The 14,428-nt window shown below is 44.9% G+C and overlaps 1 protein-coding gene across 2 annotated transcripts; it reads right to left on the bottom strand.

Moving 5' to 3' along the window:
• Positions 1–2,156: 2,156 nt before the first annotated feature.
• Positions 2,157–13,730, bottom strand: LOC128310601 (facilitated trehalose transporter Tret1). 2 transcript variants are annotated; one of them, XM_053047283.1, is made up of 6 exons: positions 13,634–13,730; positions 6,229–6,366; positions 5,945–6,076; positions 4,404–4,589; positions 4,082–4,326; positions 2,157–4,010 (listed from the first exon to the last, which is right to left on the bottom strand). In XM_053047283.1, the coding sequence occupies exons 2-6, from the start codon at positions 6,332–6,334 to the stop codon at positions 3,237–3,239; spliced, it is 1,443 nt and encodes a 480-aa protein (XP_052903243.1). In that variant the 5' UTR covers positions 6,335–6,366; positions 13,634–13,730; the 3' UTR covers positions 2,157–3,236. The 2 variants fall into 2 exon arrangements, with proteins under 2 accessions (XP_052903243.1, XP_052903242.1); XM_053047282.1 differs by lacking the exon at positions 13,634–13,730 and adding an exon at positions 11,605–11,765.
• Positions 13,731–14,428: the final 698 nt, after the last annotated feature.

Below are 14,428 nucleotides of genomic sequence, written 5' to 3'. Positions count from 1 at the left end.
CTATCAACTATATTAACTATGGCATACTTGTTTAAATTCATAAAATTATGTGATTGTGTGGCAGTGAAAATGACTGCTCTGGAAGAACAACAATTAAAGTTTAAATCATTTAGTCTTTGCTCCCCCAAAAAATGTCTTCCATTTCAGTTAAGCAAACTCGCAAACCATGTCAAACTTCTTCCATTTTCATTCAAACGGACTGCAATGCAGAAACAGGGTATAAATGTTAGTAATGGGCGTCAACTGTATCAATAAACAAACAGCTCTCCAGTGTGACGCATGGAGAGACTTAAGCGCCATATGTTTGTTGCAAAGACTATCGATTCGATTGTACTCGTCAGTGGGTTTTATAATATTTCAACCGTACTATCGCTCACCTTCATGTGATTTCCCTACACACTCACACACAATAGAACACTGACTTATTGCCCTCTAGTGGCGTTTCGCCGACATGCTTACTACTTACCTCGCGAACAATTTTCCTAACGTTTACCGCAACGAGCTACGGTAAACAAACAATGAGATGCCCGTCTGGCACAGATCCGTGTCCCGGTGCTAATCGCAACATACTGATGAACTCTTGTCAACGCGTCTGTCTTACACGGGCAGGCCTAATCGGGATGAGGCCAAATAAATTGACGTTATCAGGAAGTTATTGAGAAGATCGTAGCTCGAATGTTAACAAACACTGGTCGGATAGTGCTGTCGTCGGTTGATTATTACAACCAATGCCAAATCGCTGATATAAGCCGTATTTAAGTGGAGCATTTGCATGGCTCAGGAATCCGCCTTCCTGAGGATGCGCTGCACAGTTTGTTTGTGTGTTGGGCTTGGCAGATCTAAATAGCAATTGCCCAGACTTGGGAAGAAATTTAGTAAAATCTCTATCCAACCAATACCCAATGGAGGGAATGCTAGGGTGTATGTGAGTATGGTGCTAACATCCTATAACTCTTTCGTATGGATTTAAATTCCAATTTCAACAAAATGTCATGCAATGGATATGCGTTTGAATCATGGAACAATCCCATTGCGAAAACCAACTCAAATCACGTATCAATGAGCTCCATGCGCGGTTTTCAATAACTGATTACACGTGAAAAACAGGAAACGTGGCGTCGGTCTCCAATGTATGATGAATTGACCGATACATTCAGTATCACAAAGCAAACACAATTCATTTTGCGCGCAGCGTCCTATTGCACGCGCTCGGTCCGTTTCGAATGTTGTCAGTGACTAATATTTGTTAAAATGCTTCTGTGCTGGTTGCCTGAATGCCGCCAAAGGCTCGTGCAAGAATGTAGCGTCCGTTGATAGAAGCACAGCATAAAACAAAAACCCCGGTGGTTCTGGTTGGGCGCCACGCGGTTGCATTGTGGAAAATTGGTTGCAAACGGTGGCGCCACCTAGCGGCAATGAGAGCGGTTTGAATTTTTATTCGAGTAGTGCTTGTCGAGCAGCTGAATCGTTGCATTTGTGATGACGATTAACTAAAATAAAAACGATTTACCATGAATAGGTGAAGCAAATAATGAGTGTACTTTATTGGAAAAAGGTTAAAATGAGCGATTGTTCTGATTGTCGTATGCAAACAACGGCTAAACGGCATCCGCATCATTAATCATCGCGTAACGTTATCCGACGGTTTAATGTTTTGCGCTCGCCATTGCTCAGTTTGGTTTCGTGGTGAAGAAAAAACAGCACCAATGCAATTTAAGCGCATGATGAAGCGCTTTCATTGCTGCTTCAGCGGACGTAGAAATAAAGAATAAATGAAGCAGTTATGGAAGGAATGAACACGAATTACACCGTTTAAATATGTTATATTTTCCTGTTTTTCGATGCGTTTTTTCCAGCTTCATGTAAAACACAACCACCGTTCTTTACATTACCAGTTCGTATAGTGCTATAAACTACTACCATTCTACGCACCATCGCCACCATCATCCGGTGGGAATCAATGTACGTGGAAGGGATGAGGCGACTGTGTACGTAGCGGCTGTGTGTTACATGAGCCGTTCGGAAACCAGCAGTGTGCCCTTTTTTCCATCCACTTATTGCTTCGCCTAACACGCTAAAGCCTTTTGTTTGTTTTTTTTTTCATTATAAATATAGCTCTTGGTGAGTTTATTTAACATTCAGTATATACGCATCACTCGATATGGCACCATGGAACGAAAATCTTTTATTTTGCCCACTGCTATCTGAAATCTAGCGAGAAACATGAACATTTTCAAAAAAAAACAAAAACGAGCTTCGACGGCAATAAACCGGATACAGTCGAGGTTCTGACTGGTTGTACCATTGGTTGGGGAAGTTGTGTTGTGAGATAGGTTGTGGTCTAAAAGGGTACTATGAGCTTGAGATGCGACGGTACGCGATAAAGAGACCGAAAAACTCGCTTCCACTCCTTCTATCTTGTGACTGATATGCTAAACTGACTTGCGTATGTATCGCCTACGATATATTCGTTTGCTTTAGTTTTTGCGTTGATAGACACACGATCAATAAACAATTGACAATGAGGAACTGTTTGATCTGCGCATATGGTGACTCATAAGCTCCCTCAAAGCTCATCAATCGAGCGCATTGAAGCATTGAAGTAACGCAATAGAAACTAACTTTCCTTCTTTTTAAACTTAGCATATTTCTTACAACCAATATAGCAAACACTTCTATATGGCAGCCTCGCCCTGCAAGTGCACAAACTCCGGCTTGAAGTAGCGAATCTGCTTCGTATTCTCATTTTTTCACTATCCTTTTGATAACCGATTTTTCCCTGCATTACGTACTATTATGGCAAAAACTTTTTTAACTCAAGCGTCTTAGTTTAGGTTTAAATTCCCTATTTGCTTCCTATTTCCCATCAGTCGTTTCGGTTACTGTGCCATGTACTCAACGTTTGTCTAAACGAATAAGAAATCTTTTACCGTCTAAATCATACCCTGCTCTTCATCATCGTGATGCGTGATGTCTAGCCGAATGCCTTCCGGCTTCTTGTACCTACAACGGTTCCATATATACTAGTGGGCATGAGAAAGTGCTACAGAAACATATTTACAACACGTTAAAATAAATTGTTTAAAACTTATGACAAAACTTCTACCCCGAACGAGGACGCTACTACGGGACACGGAATTTTGAACGATTACTAAAACAAACCGAAACGGACGCCCGACACAGATACTATGTTGTGCACGTTCTTTTTTTGCAGTGGAAGCAACACATGCATGGCTTTACTTTTTACCACCCAGGATGGCCTGAATCTGTGCGTTGGTTTTGCCTTTCGTTTCCGGCACCTTAATGAACACGTAAACCGTACAGACCATCATCCACGCGCCAAAGAACCAGAAAGTCCAGTCGGATCCGAGCAGCTCCTGCATCGTACCGAAAGTCTTCGTTACCAGGAACACGAGCGTCCAGTTGAACATTACTGCCAGCGCTGAGGCGAGTCCCTTAATGTCCGGCGCACACAGCTCACCCATCATCATCCACGGGATGGGACCGAACCCGAGCGAGAAGCTAATAATGAACAGCACAACCGAGGCCAGCGGCAACCAGCCAATGTTCGAGACGTCCACCTTGTCGTTCTGCATCTTGAAGTACACGCCGAGCACAATTAAGCACGCGCCCATGATGAAGCTACTCTGGAGCAACAGTATCCGACGGCCAGCCTTGTCGATCAGTATGGACGAAGCGAGCGTCATTACGACCTGCACGACACCGACCACAATGGAACAGACGGCCGGATCCATGGTGCTGCCCGCGGATTGGAAGATCGGTGCAGTGTAGAAGATCACCGCATTAATGCCGGAAAACTGTTGGAAGAACATCAGCAGTAGGGAGATGAACAGCGCCGCTCGGTTGGTCCCGTTGGTGAACAGATCGGACACCTTAGCATCACCTGAGGCAGCGTCGAGATCAGACTGGATGGTCTGGAGGGCCGACTGTGTATCTGCACTTTGTCCCCAGAACCATTTCAGTGCTACACCCGCATCAATTCGGCGACCCTGAGGATTGGGCAAAGGAATGTTTCATAACGCGGCGGATGGAACGAAATCGATCGAGCGATCGAGCATACCTTCTTGACCAAATACACTGGGCTCTCCGGTACGATAAACATTGCCACAATCAGAAGCACCGGGAATATGGCGCACAGTATGCTGAGTGTAACCCAGTGCGTGTAGGAACCGACGGCATACACGAACAGGATGCCGACCGTTAGATGTAGCTGGAAGAAGGCTCCCAGAGCACCACGAATTGACGTTTCAGCTACCTCCGAGATGAACATGGGTGCGACGACACAGGATGCACCGGTTGCAATGCCTGAAAAAGCATGAGAAGAAAGACGGAGTGTTAAGCGATGGGAGGATGTACGAGGCGGTTAAGCTTCCATTGCTTACCAATGACCAAACGGCCAGCGTACAACATGCCGGCACCGTTGGCAAAAATGATCAATGCCCAGCTGACGAGGTACGGTAATGCGAGTGACATCGTGGTGTACTTGCGACCGATCTTTTCCGCCAAGTATCCGGCTGGCAGGGCACCAAGGAAGGCACCAACGGCAAGAAACGCTCCTACCCATGATCCTGCAACGATTACGAACCAAATGATGAGCACTTTTTTTTGGGGGGGAAATTGATAATCTCACTTCCATCGTTCTCACTGTACAAATAGTAATCATGTCTATTATGAGCATATGCACATTCTTCTCGATTGCCTGTAATTATCGTTTCAAGAGGCACCGCTTGACCATATGATACCATATTTACTTTGCCAATCGATTGAGCACAAGTCCTTCGACAAGAGCCGTCCTTCAAATCCGCTCCCCAAACTGCTAACGATCGAGCTTTTCCATTACTTTTTTATCGATGTTGCAGCTTATTGGTAGATAACTATGATTGCACAGACCCATTAGAAACGCATCATGTTCCCCTGCATCGATGGTCAAACGTGGACGTGATGGAGATGATGCGATAGCGTGCACTACCGCCAATGAAAGTGTAATTTATCTTGCACAGACAACCGACCGTTACGTGTGGTGTTAATTCCCGCCATCCGTTGCTGTACGCCGTGAGTGAGCGGCGAGCGGGTTTAAATGTAAATACGATCATCTCAAGTTACACGGCCGGTGATGGTAAAAACCGGTTGGATTTTAGCTAGCTTAGCGTATGGACTTTCCTAAAATTCACGATGCAAAAGTACCACCGAGTACCGATGCAAAAAGGTGTCCATATTGTGCATAATTACTAAGTGAGAAGTGAGTGATGGAACTATCAGGAAAATGTATGAAAATCACCCTCGAGTCATTTTATCATTAAAAATGTCAGCTACTAAAGGCCGCTCAACTAATTCCGAAGTCCCTGAAACAAACTTTCTTTTGGATTCTTTCCAATTTAAAGTAAAAGATGTACAGATGGATATTGAATCTTTCCACCTGTCTCGAGCTTTTGCAAGGTGAAATGTATTCTGTGTAAAACTTTCTAATCTCACGCACACGCTAAGCTTTCTGACATGACAAATGTCAATTTCTCAAAACCGAAACATTGTTCTCTGTTTTTTTGAAAATCCATTTGAGTATGCCTTGAGCTCACAGTAAAAGTTCTTGCATTACTTAACGAACGCAATGAGAATATCCGTGTGATGCGAGTGCGATAAAACTGCTATTAATTTGTATTTAATTCATCCCTAATGCCTCACCCGAGAGAACCCACACTCACAATTCAAGTGATTTACAGTAGTTAAGAGGCCATAAATTCCCTCCATAAAAAATAATCCCACCAAATACCGTGCAATACCGCCCGATTGAAGAATCTATCCGTCGGGGAGCCTATTTACAACCCCCAGCAGTGGGTGACAAACGTCAGCCGTGTGAGATAAGACGGGGCGCTGCGCTGATAACAGTGCCCTTTTTTCCGATGGCAGGAGTACCGCTCTTTCTTACCTTCGTCGGTTGTTAGCAGAAAGCTTTCACGCTCGAGCCCACTCGTGTCGCTTTGATTGGCCGGCACAAGCTGGGCCAGGACGGGCGAAGTCCAGGCCAGGGCCGTACCACCGCTGACGGCTGCCATGCAAACTGCAAATGAAGCCAAATTGTTACTCATTATCTTGTTAAGCAGGCGCAACCGAATCATGGTCCGAAAAATGGTCTCAATTGGCAGCGGCCACACACGCGTGCGTGCCGCTGACGGGTGCGTGCACACATCCGAACCGTCCGCGGTTACTTACTTCCGAGCGCAGCGACAAACTGGTTGCGCTTCGACGTGGAACCCTGTCCCTCCGGGATGGGATCGTACAGCATGGGGTTGGTGGCCCCGGGCGCGTTGCTGCTCATGGTTACTGCCGCTCAGTTGTCACCACGATCACCTAGACGGAAAGAAAAAGGTGGAAGAAAACACACACACAAGCAATAAGCATTTTTGCAAAGTAAACGGCAAGTAATCTTGTAACACAATCCATGGTGGAAAAATGGACCCCTGTTTGGGGTTTCCATCCCTTACCCTACGGCCCTACGCGTATCGGGTGTGCCGTTAAGTGAAAATTCAATATTTAAACACTCGTACGTACACGTCACCCGGTACGGGCCACTCGATGCGTTTGCATTGGCACCATCGGACTGTGAAACGTGCTGCACGCGGCACGAACGCGCCACACTGCACGAATCGCACACCGTTTGTCCATTAATTCACGGCACGGCCCCACACACCCAGCTAGGGATGCAGGAAAAACAAACAAATTGTGCCACGAAGGGAGGGGAGAAGGGCGGGGGGGGGGGGGTGGAACGCGGATGGAAGGGAGGCAACACATCCGTGGTGTTGGTTCCGATCGATTCCGTCATCGATGAGCGGGCGGCCGAGGAAATTGTTTTGGTGCAGTTTCGCACGAAGCAGCAATACCTTTACCACCCACCAATTGATGGTGGTTTGTTTGGTCCACTGACCGAGCTATCAATCAAGTGTTGATGGATGGCATTTACTTAAGGAGGGCGAATAGTATACTACTGCTCGAATGGTAATTGATTTGAATATCACATGTACCGCTGGGTATGCATATAATTGTAAAATTAAACTCAGAGTTTTGGAATTGATGTGTGGAGTCATTTTTGGAATCTTTTCAAGATAAAAGTGAAATATATATATAAATGTCGAAATAATTCTACCATGGCAAGATGAAATCGATTCGCTTCCTCGACTCACAACACTTTCTCACAAAGCTTTTCGTGACATGTCGGATTTGAGAATGCTGAAGAAAGCTTTATACAAATGGGAAATAAAATCTGAAAGGGCAGGATAGACTTCCCCCGTTTGTTGAGTCAAATTAATGTACACGTCCCTAGACAAAACTCGCGCTCAACAAACTTACCTTGTGTGGTCTGATACAATAATTCATAAGTGGCTAACGAAACTACTTCAGACATGGTTTGAAGATTTAATACGTCTTATTCAGGAATAGAACACACCCTCATCGGATCTGATCGAAACTTTGAGCTATCTTAGTATGTAAAACACAGACTTGTGGGACCCAATTAGGCGAATAAATGAAGTACAAAAAAATAAAATTCATCTGAAACAAGGCTTTGCAAGAGAGAAATTTTAAAGAAATCTTTAAAGAGAAAATGCTCTTTAAACTTCTTTGATTAAATTTTTCATCAAAGCTATTTATACATTCTAGTTTAACTTGAAAGAAATTCAAATTTCTTGCCAAATTGTACTTGAACTCTGAAACGAGGTACTGCCTAGCCTAACTAGGTTATGCTTATTAAAGTCAAAGAAAGACCTCTTGAAATTACAATACCACTTAAGAACAAGAAGAAGATAGACTCTACAAACTTTATGCTTAGTGCAAAAGATGAACTTTGAAAATTATGCCCATGTTTATAGCGTGTAACAATTTTCCAATAATTTACTGTCATAAATTGCATCAGATGTCAGACGTTAAACCATAAACAGATGACTTCAATCTTGTACTTTCTTCACGTTGAAAAAAAACACCCACAGTTCCACCGTGGATATATTCCTTACCCATCGTCACGAAACATCATTCAACTTTATACAATCGAACTGTGTAATATGATCGCATTTCAACTCCCCATTGGGAAACACGAAACCCACCCTTTCGCCGCCACACGTGACGTCACACGCGGAAAACCGAGGACAAATGGTATCACACGACAAATTACGTGTGCTTTGTGCGATCAAATGGTGAGCTGCTGTAACGTGTTCGCAGCAATAATTCGGCACACGGACCAACGAAAAAAAATCCACCAGTCGCATCAATTTCCACCGTTTCCCGGTTCGTCCGAGTATTCGTGTTCGTGTCCTTGGTGTGACCTTCGCCATCCCCCGGCTGAGCGGGAAAATCTCTTCCCGTAGTTGACTGAAGGAAAATTCGGCCATCGCTCGTGTACGCTGTGGCAGCTTTCTATCATCCACCAAACAATGCACACATTCTCGGACACCGGTTGAACGGCAAACAAATGGCGCTCAGCACTGGGCAATGTGCAGAATGCAGACCAATCAACTAAGACCGGTTCCGAAGCATCCCAATCGGTTGTCGTGCGGTTTGTTTCGCTTTCCTTCAGCGCTGTGTTTATCAGCGAGTGGATTGTAATTATTATTAATTTAATGATGATGGGTTGTTGATGGAAAGATGGGACCTTCGACGCCAAACAGTAGCAGTGCAAATGGCGACACGGTGGGTGCCCTTGAAATGAAACGCGCCAGCAGTGTGACATTTACATCGTCGACAAATAATGCATTTTAGTTGATAAGAATGCATTCGATGTGTGGGCCGGGGGTGATAGTTCTGGGGTGTTTAGGATGCGTTGCATGTCAAGGGGTGTAACGGATGATTGAAGATGTGTATGGGTTACTCGTCTAACAGTTCTACTTTGTAGCTTCAAAATTATACATCGCTTAAATGGGAGATTTTAACTTCAAAGTTGGGATTTAAACCAACTTCTAAAATATTAGAAAAGGATATCCAATAATGCATTCCACAAAAGATTAACTCTTTTTTAGGCTACTGCAACATGACACCCCAGTTGCCATGCACGTTAGACACCGTGTACTTTGATTGTTCAACTTACTTACTAGATCAACAATACAAATTAAAAGCAGCAGCAAGGCACACACATCCTGCTTACATTCCACACCCATCGACATGCAATGCCAATTGTCTTTGGCAAATTCATCGATTGGGGATAGCTTTCGCTTCCTGGGTTTATTTTTACAGCCCAAAACCCCACGACGAAATGACCTGCTGCTCACCGTACATCGTTACATAATTCTGCCGTATCCCACACCTGGCACGCTGGGGTGTGCAAATTTTGCAAAACGTTTCGCGAACACGGCATGGTAAAAATATATGTCCGCCCGTACGGGCCCGATCGAACGAGTTCGCCACACGCCACAAAATGAAAACAAACGCGTGAGCAATGTTATGATTTTGTAGCGTCTGTAGGATAGGGCGACGGTGAAAGCTGCAGCGACTATACGAGTCAACGTCAACATCAGGTTGCGAACCGTTCGGATCGGATGACGGGTAATCCGGACGCAGCTTGCTATTACATTTGCCTACACGTACCAAACAGCTACTGACAGTTGTTGCATCTTTACCTAACCCAAAATAATGACACTGATAGCAGACATGGCTCCATCTTATCAAATGCTACCGATAACCCCACCGGCGTGCTGTAAAAAGTGCAATTGCACCGCGACTCGGCGGATCGGTTGTCGCTCAATTTGTTCAATCGGACAGATCTTCTAATCACACGGATTGGAAGTGGGGACCAAAACAAGAGTAAAGTGGATTTTATTGCCACAGGGCACGAAAAAGAAGAATTGGGAGAAGAACCCCATTCATGAATCAATCGTTCCGTAAGCTATCGTCGAAATTTTATCGGCTCAAGAAATCCCTACCCATGACATCCATGGCTGGTATCTCGTGGATCAGACATGCAAGAAATGCGTGCCGATCACGCTCGTCTTAACAGGAGTTAATTGGGCAATTGATATCTTCGTCGCTTGATAAGATACTTGGCCACGCGCCAAACAAACGGATATTCGGATCATCATGACTGATGTACTGTACTATTATACAATTTCATTTAAATGACTTCAATGTGTCGTGTATCACTTGGTGGTCCATTCCATTCCAAATCTCTACGGCTTTTCGGGGCATTCGAATTGTCTATAAGCTGCATTATCAGTGGATGCCTCGACGGTATCTCGGCATTCGAGAAACATCTCTCTCTCTCTTCTCATCCTTCCTTTCAATCGCGGCGTCCTATAGAACCCCAAGAATAATACTGGGCGCCTTCATTCACGCAAGGCACAAACAATGCTATCTGTGCGTATACTTCACCCGCAATAGATAAGACTCGAATGATCAATTACATGTGTCGGACACACGGTCTAACGGTAACGTGCTCAGGGAAGGACGTCGATTACTTAATTCATGACCTACCCCCTATCAAAACAGCCCCGTGACTCTACCTTCCATTCTCTCCGGCTCTTCGTCTTAAGCGTGAAGGTCAAATCACACCTCGGTTGTACTCATTTTTCGGCGATTGGGCTCGAACAAAAGTGCTGCGTGGTTTATTCGGCACTTGGGAAGAAAGCACATTTGGTGCAGCATGAAAATGGTTGCTTCTGTCTGCATCACAATCAATTTAAAGCACAGGAAACCGATGCTATTTCCAACAAATGAATGGTTTAATCAGACCTCTTCTGACACTGTATTGGCCCGCCGGGTCCATCCCATCGATCGATTCCAATAAGTCCATCGTGTAACGCTACCAATTGAGTTGAGTTTGCTGCCATGCTTTTGGCGTAATTTGCGTTCAATTGTGTTTGCATTGATCAGTTTGTCGTGCATATGAGGCAAGATGAGCCTTCAATTGAAAAACGATCAAGTACGCGTACAGATGCTCTCGCGCAGACAGACATCAGCGGTCCATCCATACGGAGTGTATCATTGTATTTACGCATTTCTTTATCGTAAATCATGCCTTTCAGGAGACGTAAAAAAAATTGGGATGATAAAATGGTATCTTTTTTATTTTGGTATCTTATTTTGACACCTTCACTGTCCCTTCCACACATAGATAACGCAAGTGACATTATCCAAGGCCACATGGTCACAGTACTTTGCAGGCAGCTGGCGCAAACCGAATAGAAATGCGAGACGAAAACAACGATATGTTTGTACCGCTATGACAACAGCACGAATTGTTGGCCGACGCACACATGAATTTAGTTGAACACACATCAAAAAAATATCACATCATTTTACTAAACCGTCCACCAAACTGTAATCCCTTCCTACAGCACGTACAGCACGCAATACATGCAAAAATAGAATCTCAAAACTGATGTGTCGGAAAATTGGTACTAAACTTTTTGAAACGCCCTATTTGCTTGTGGTCGAACTGGGACAGCTTGTTTGTAATCGTATTCCGGTAAACACACGCCACGGGTTTAACCGATTTTTACATAATCCTAATCCCAAACCGAGAGGCCATTCAACTCGGTGAACGAAAGGTAATGGTGGCCACCGCGGACACTTTTCCGGTATGTCGTAAACCCTTTCAAAACTTCGTACCTTGTGTCCTGCAATCTGCTAAACTTTTTGGCACTGTAAAATGATTGCACTAAAATCACTGCACGATCACAAACAATCACTAACAAATAAATCCCCTTCGACAGGACACTGGTAACCTTAAACACTGACCGGCGTGTTAATGTGTCGCGAACCGTTTCGGTTGCGAGTTCGAACAGTATTAAACCGTCTCGGAACGTGGCACACCAGAAATTGCAGCCGGTTGGGTTAGAGCGAGAGCTCGGCAGAGGGCTAGTGCCGGTGTCGCGCTCTAGCACACACCGTGCAAGACAAACGGTTGGGACGCGTCGCATCCGCCACGACGCCAGGCGAACCAACAACGATCGTTACCCCACGCAGCCACTAGAAATATGATAATCTTGTCCGCGTCCGCGTCGGCGCCTGCACGTCATCCTCCCATGGTCGCGATAATCTCGCTTTCCTTTTCTTCCCGACCGCTAAGCGGATTAACGACGAATACTAACGATCGAGCGATCGTGCTCTTAGTAGCGCGAGTAATAAACCGCACACCATAGCAAACCCGCGATCTTGTTGGGGATGCAACGTGTAAGCAACGCTAAACATAATACATCCAGCCTCCAACAAAAAATCTCTGTCTCTCTTTTTCTCTCTCTCTCTCTATCTCTCCTATGAACGTAATATTAATGCGTAATGTTGATAACGAGTTTTATTTGTTTGATTGTACAATTTATACCACTTTTTCTCTCCCGTTTTCCATGTTCGACAGCACGCGTCATACAATTATAGTATCGTTACAGTTTCGGCATTCAACACGCCGAAGAATGTCGTACAATACGAAAGAGAATGAAAGTAGTTTTGTTTTGTTTTTGCATAAATTATTCATGATCATGCAGCCAGTTCAATCCGGTCTGGATTTAGCTGGTGCGTAAATTCGATCGTCCGTGATTGAAACAACCAGATTTGACATTTTGGGGGACCGGCTTGGAAAACTGGTTTGGTGACGGAAAGTTGTTTTTGGCGATTGGTTCGTCTAGCCGGGAAGGGTTCCTTTAACCGGGTAGAATAAATTAAATTAGTTGACACGTGTAGGCACTAAAAATTAATCTTTATGTACATTGCTTTGCGATGAAGCGAATTGTAGTTATCAATCGTTTAGTACAGCTTGTGATCTAGATCAGCAAATTTGCAGTGCATACTATAACAATGTATATTCATAAGTCATAGTCACGTGAGTCATTACAGCAGCATGGAACTTTACTCCAAAAAAATATTCCAACATAGAAGGCTTTTTTAGTTAAAATTACCATTCCGGCAGCTCTAGTGTTAAAAGGACAAGTTTTGGTATATCTTAAAATAATAAAATTTAGTTAAACTAAATTCCACACCCAGTGACGTAGACTGTGTGCGGGAACCTGCCAGTGCGTAAATGCATTCCTACAGGTTACCACCACATGCGTACGAGCGGGGTCACGCAGGGTCCTTTCATTGAACCTGCGAAACCCGGTTTTACATACAGCACAACACCCCTATCAGCATTCGCGTACGGAACGCGTACGATAGTCGTCCGATTCCGGTTGTACATGCGCACCATCAACCTCGCTCAATTCCCCTCACATGAGTTGACCGGTCGTTCCCGTTCACACCAGTGGGAGAAAATTCGCCTTTTTTGGACACTTTTCTCACATCCCTTTCCAAACGCAATTGACTTTCACTTGCCTATTACCCGTTTTTAAATCGCCTTTCCCTCCAATCTTACAGCAAACATTGCAATCGCATCACTGTGTTCTAATCAACCAAGAGCACGCATTGTGCCCTGCACGCCCCCGAGCACAGTGCCAGCAAGTTTGATCGGTCAGCAATCTGTTATCTGGCACGCGGAATTTTCAAGCTTGTCAAGCAACATTTCATGCTTTGGGCGGCTACAAATTGCGTCGTGTCACTATGGTCATCACAATATCATCTGTTGGAGTGTGGGCCCCGTTTAGCATAAAAACAAACAACTTCGGCAAGGCCACTGCAACGTTGTTGCATAATAGGGACATCAAATTACCGTTCAATGAAGTACACTTTTTCCTCGCGGATATAACACGGATATCGATTGTTCACCTGCTGCCGTGGAAATGGAAAACACTGCCTGCACCGCTCTGTACGAACTCACGCACTTTGATAGCACCTCGCCTAGCTACCGGCACTGGGCACTGCTTTTAGACGTCCTGTTTATTCTACTGCCAATCAAACACTGAAATCCACCGAAAATACACTCACTCGGTCGGCTGATCGATAGTTCACCACCACGGAAGGAAAGCGGCTTATAAGGGAAGGTCTTTCCGTTGCACTCCGGACAACGTACGGCTGTCGTATGCCCCTCGGTACTGCCCTTCGCTTGGATCCCACGCAGAAAACACCCGATGAGGGAAACCGGCAACGCTCGTACATAAGAATGGCATGGCACTCCCACACTACCACGTCCATAAACTCCCTTCCAGAAGCTGAGCATAACTCCACGTGACGTCAACCTATTCCGCTCTAACTTGCTCTCCGGTTCTGTCCCGAAAATGTTTGTTGAGCTCCGAATATCTCACGCGCATGGGGAAGAAAAGCGTCAGGATTTTAATTCTCGTTACGTTGCTTTTCGCTTCGCGTACCGTCCTCACGTGGTGTTATGTTTTGAATTGTCCCGCGTATTGGAGCGACGTCCTATGTGGACAAGGGCGCGTAGAAACGTTTGTGCAGCTGGAGTCGTTGAAACAACGGGTAACATATCACAGAGAATTGGTGATGATAAATGGAAGGCACAGCATACGCATGCTTCCGGTGTGATCGTTTTGAAGTGCTCCCGTTTTCT

This window comes from Anopheles moucheti, chromosome 2 (genome assembly GCF_943734755.1).
Source record: "Anopheles moucheti chromosome 2, idAnoMoucSN_F20_07, whole genome shotgun sequence".
NCBI lineage: Eukaryota > Metazoa > Arthropoda > Insecta > Diptera > Culicidae > Anopheles > Anopheles moucheti.
Note: the sequence above shows the minus strand (reverse complement) of the source record. Positions and strands in the feature narration are given on the sequence as shown.

Excerpts from the sequence above, each read along its gene's own strand:
- LOC128310601 (XM_053047283.1), bottom strand. The coding sequence starts at position 6,334 with ATGAGCAGCAACGCGCCCGGGGCCACCAACCCCATGCTGTACGATCCC. Across the intron at positions 6,077-6,228 it reads GTTTGTCGCTGCGCTCGGAA|TTTGCATGGCAGCCGTCAGC; the intron begins GTAAGTAACCGC and ends CTTCATTTGCAG. Across the intron at positions 4,590-5,944 it reads TCTGCTAACAACCGACGAAG|GATCATGGGTAGGAGCGTTT; the intron begins GTAAGAAAGAGC and ends TAATCGTTGCAG.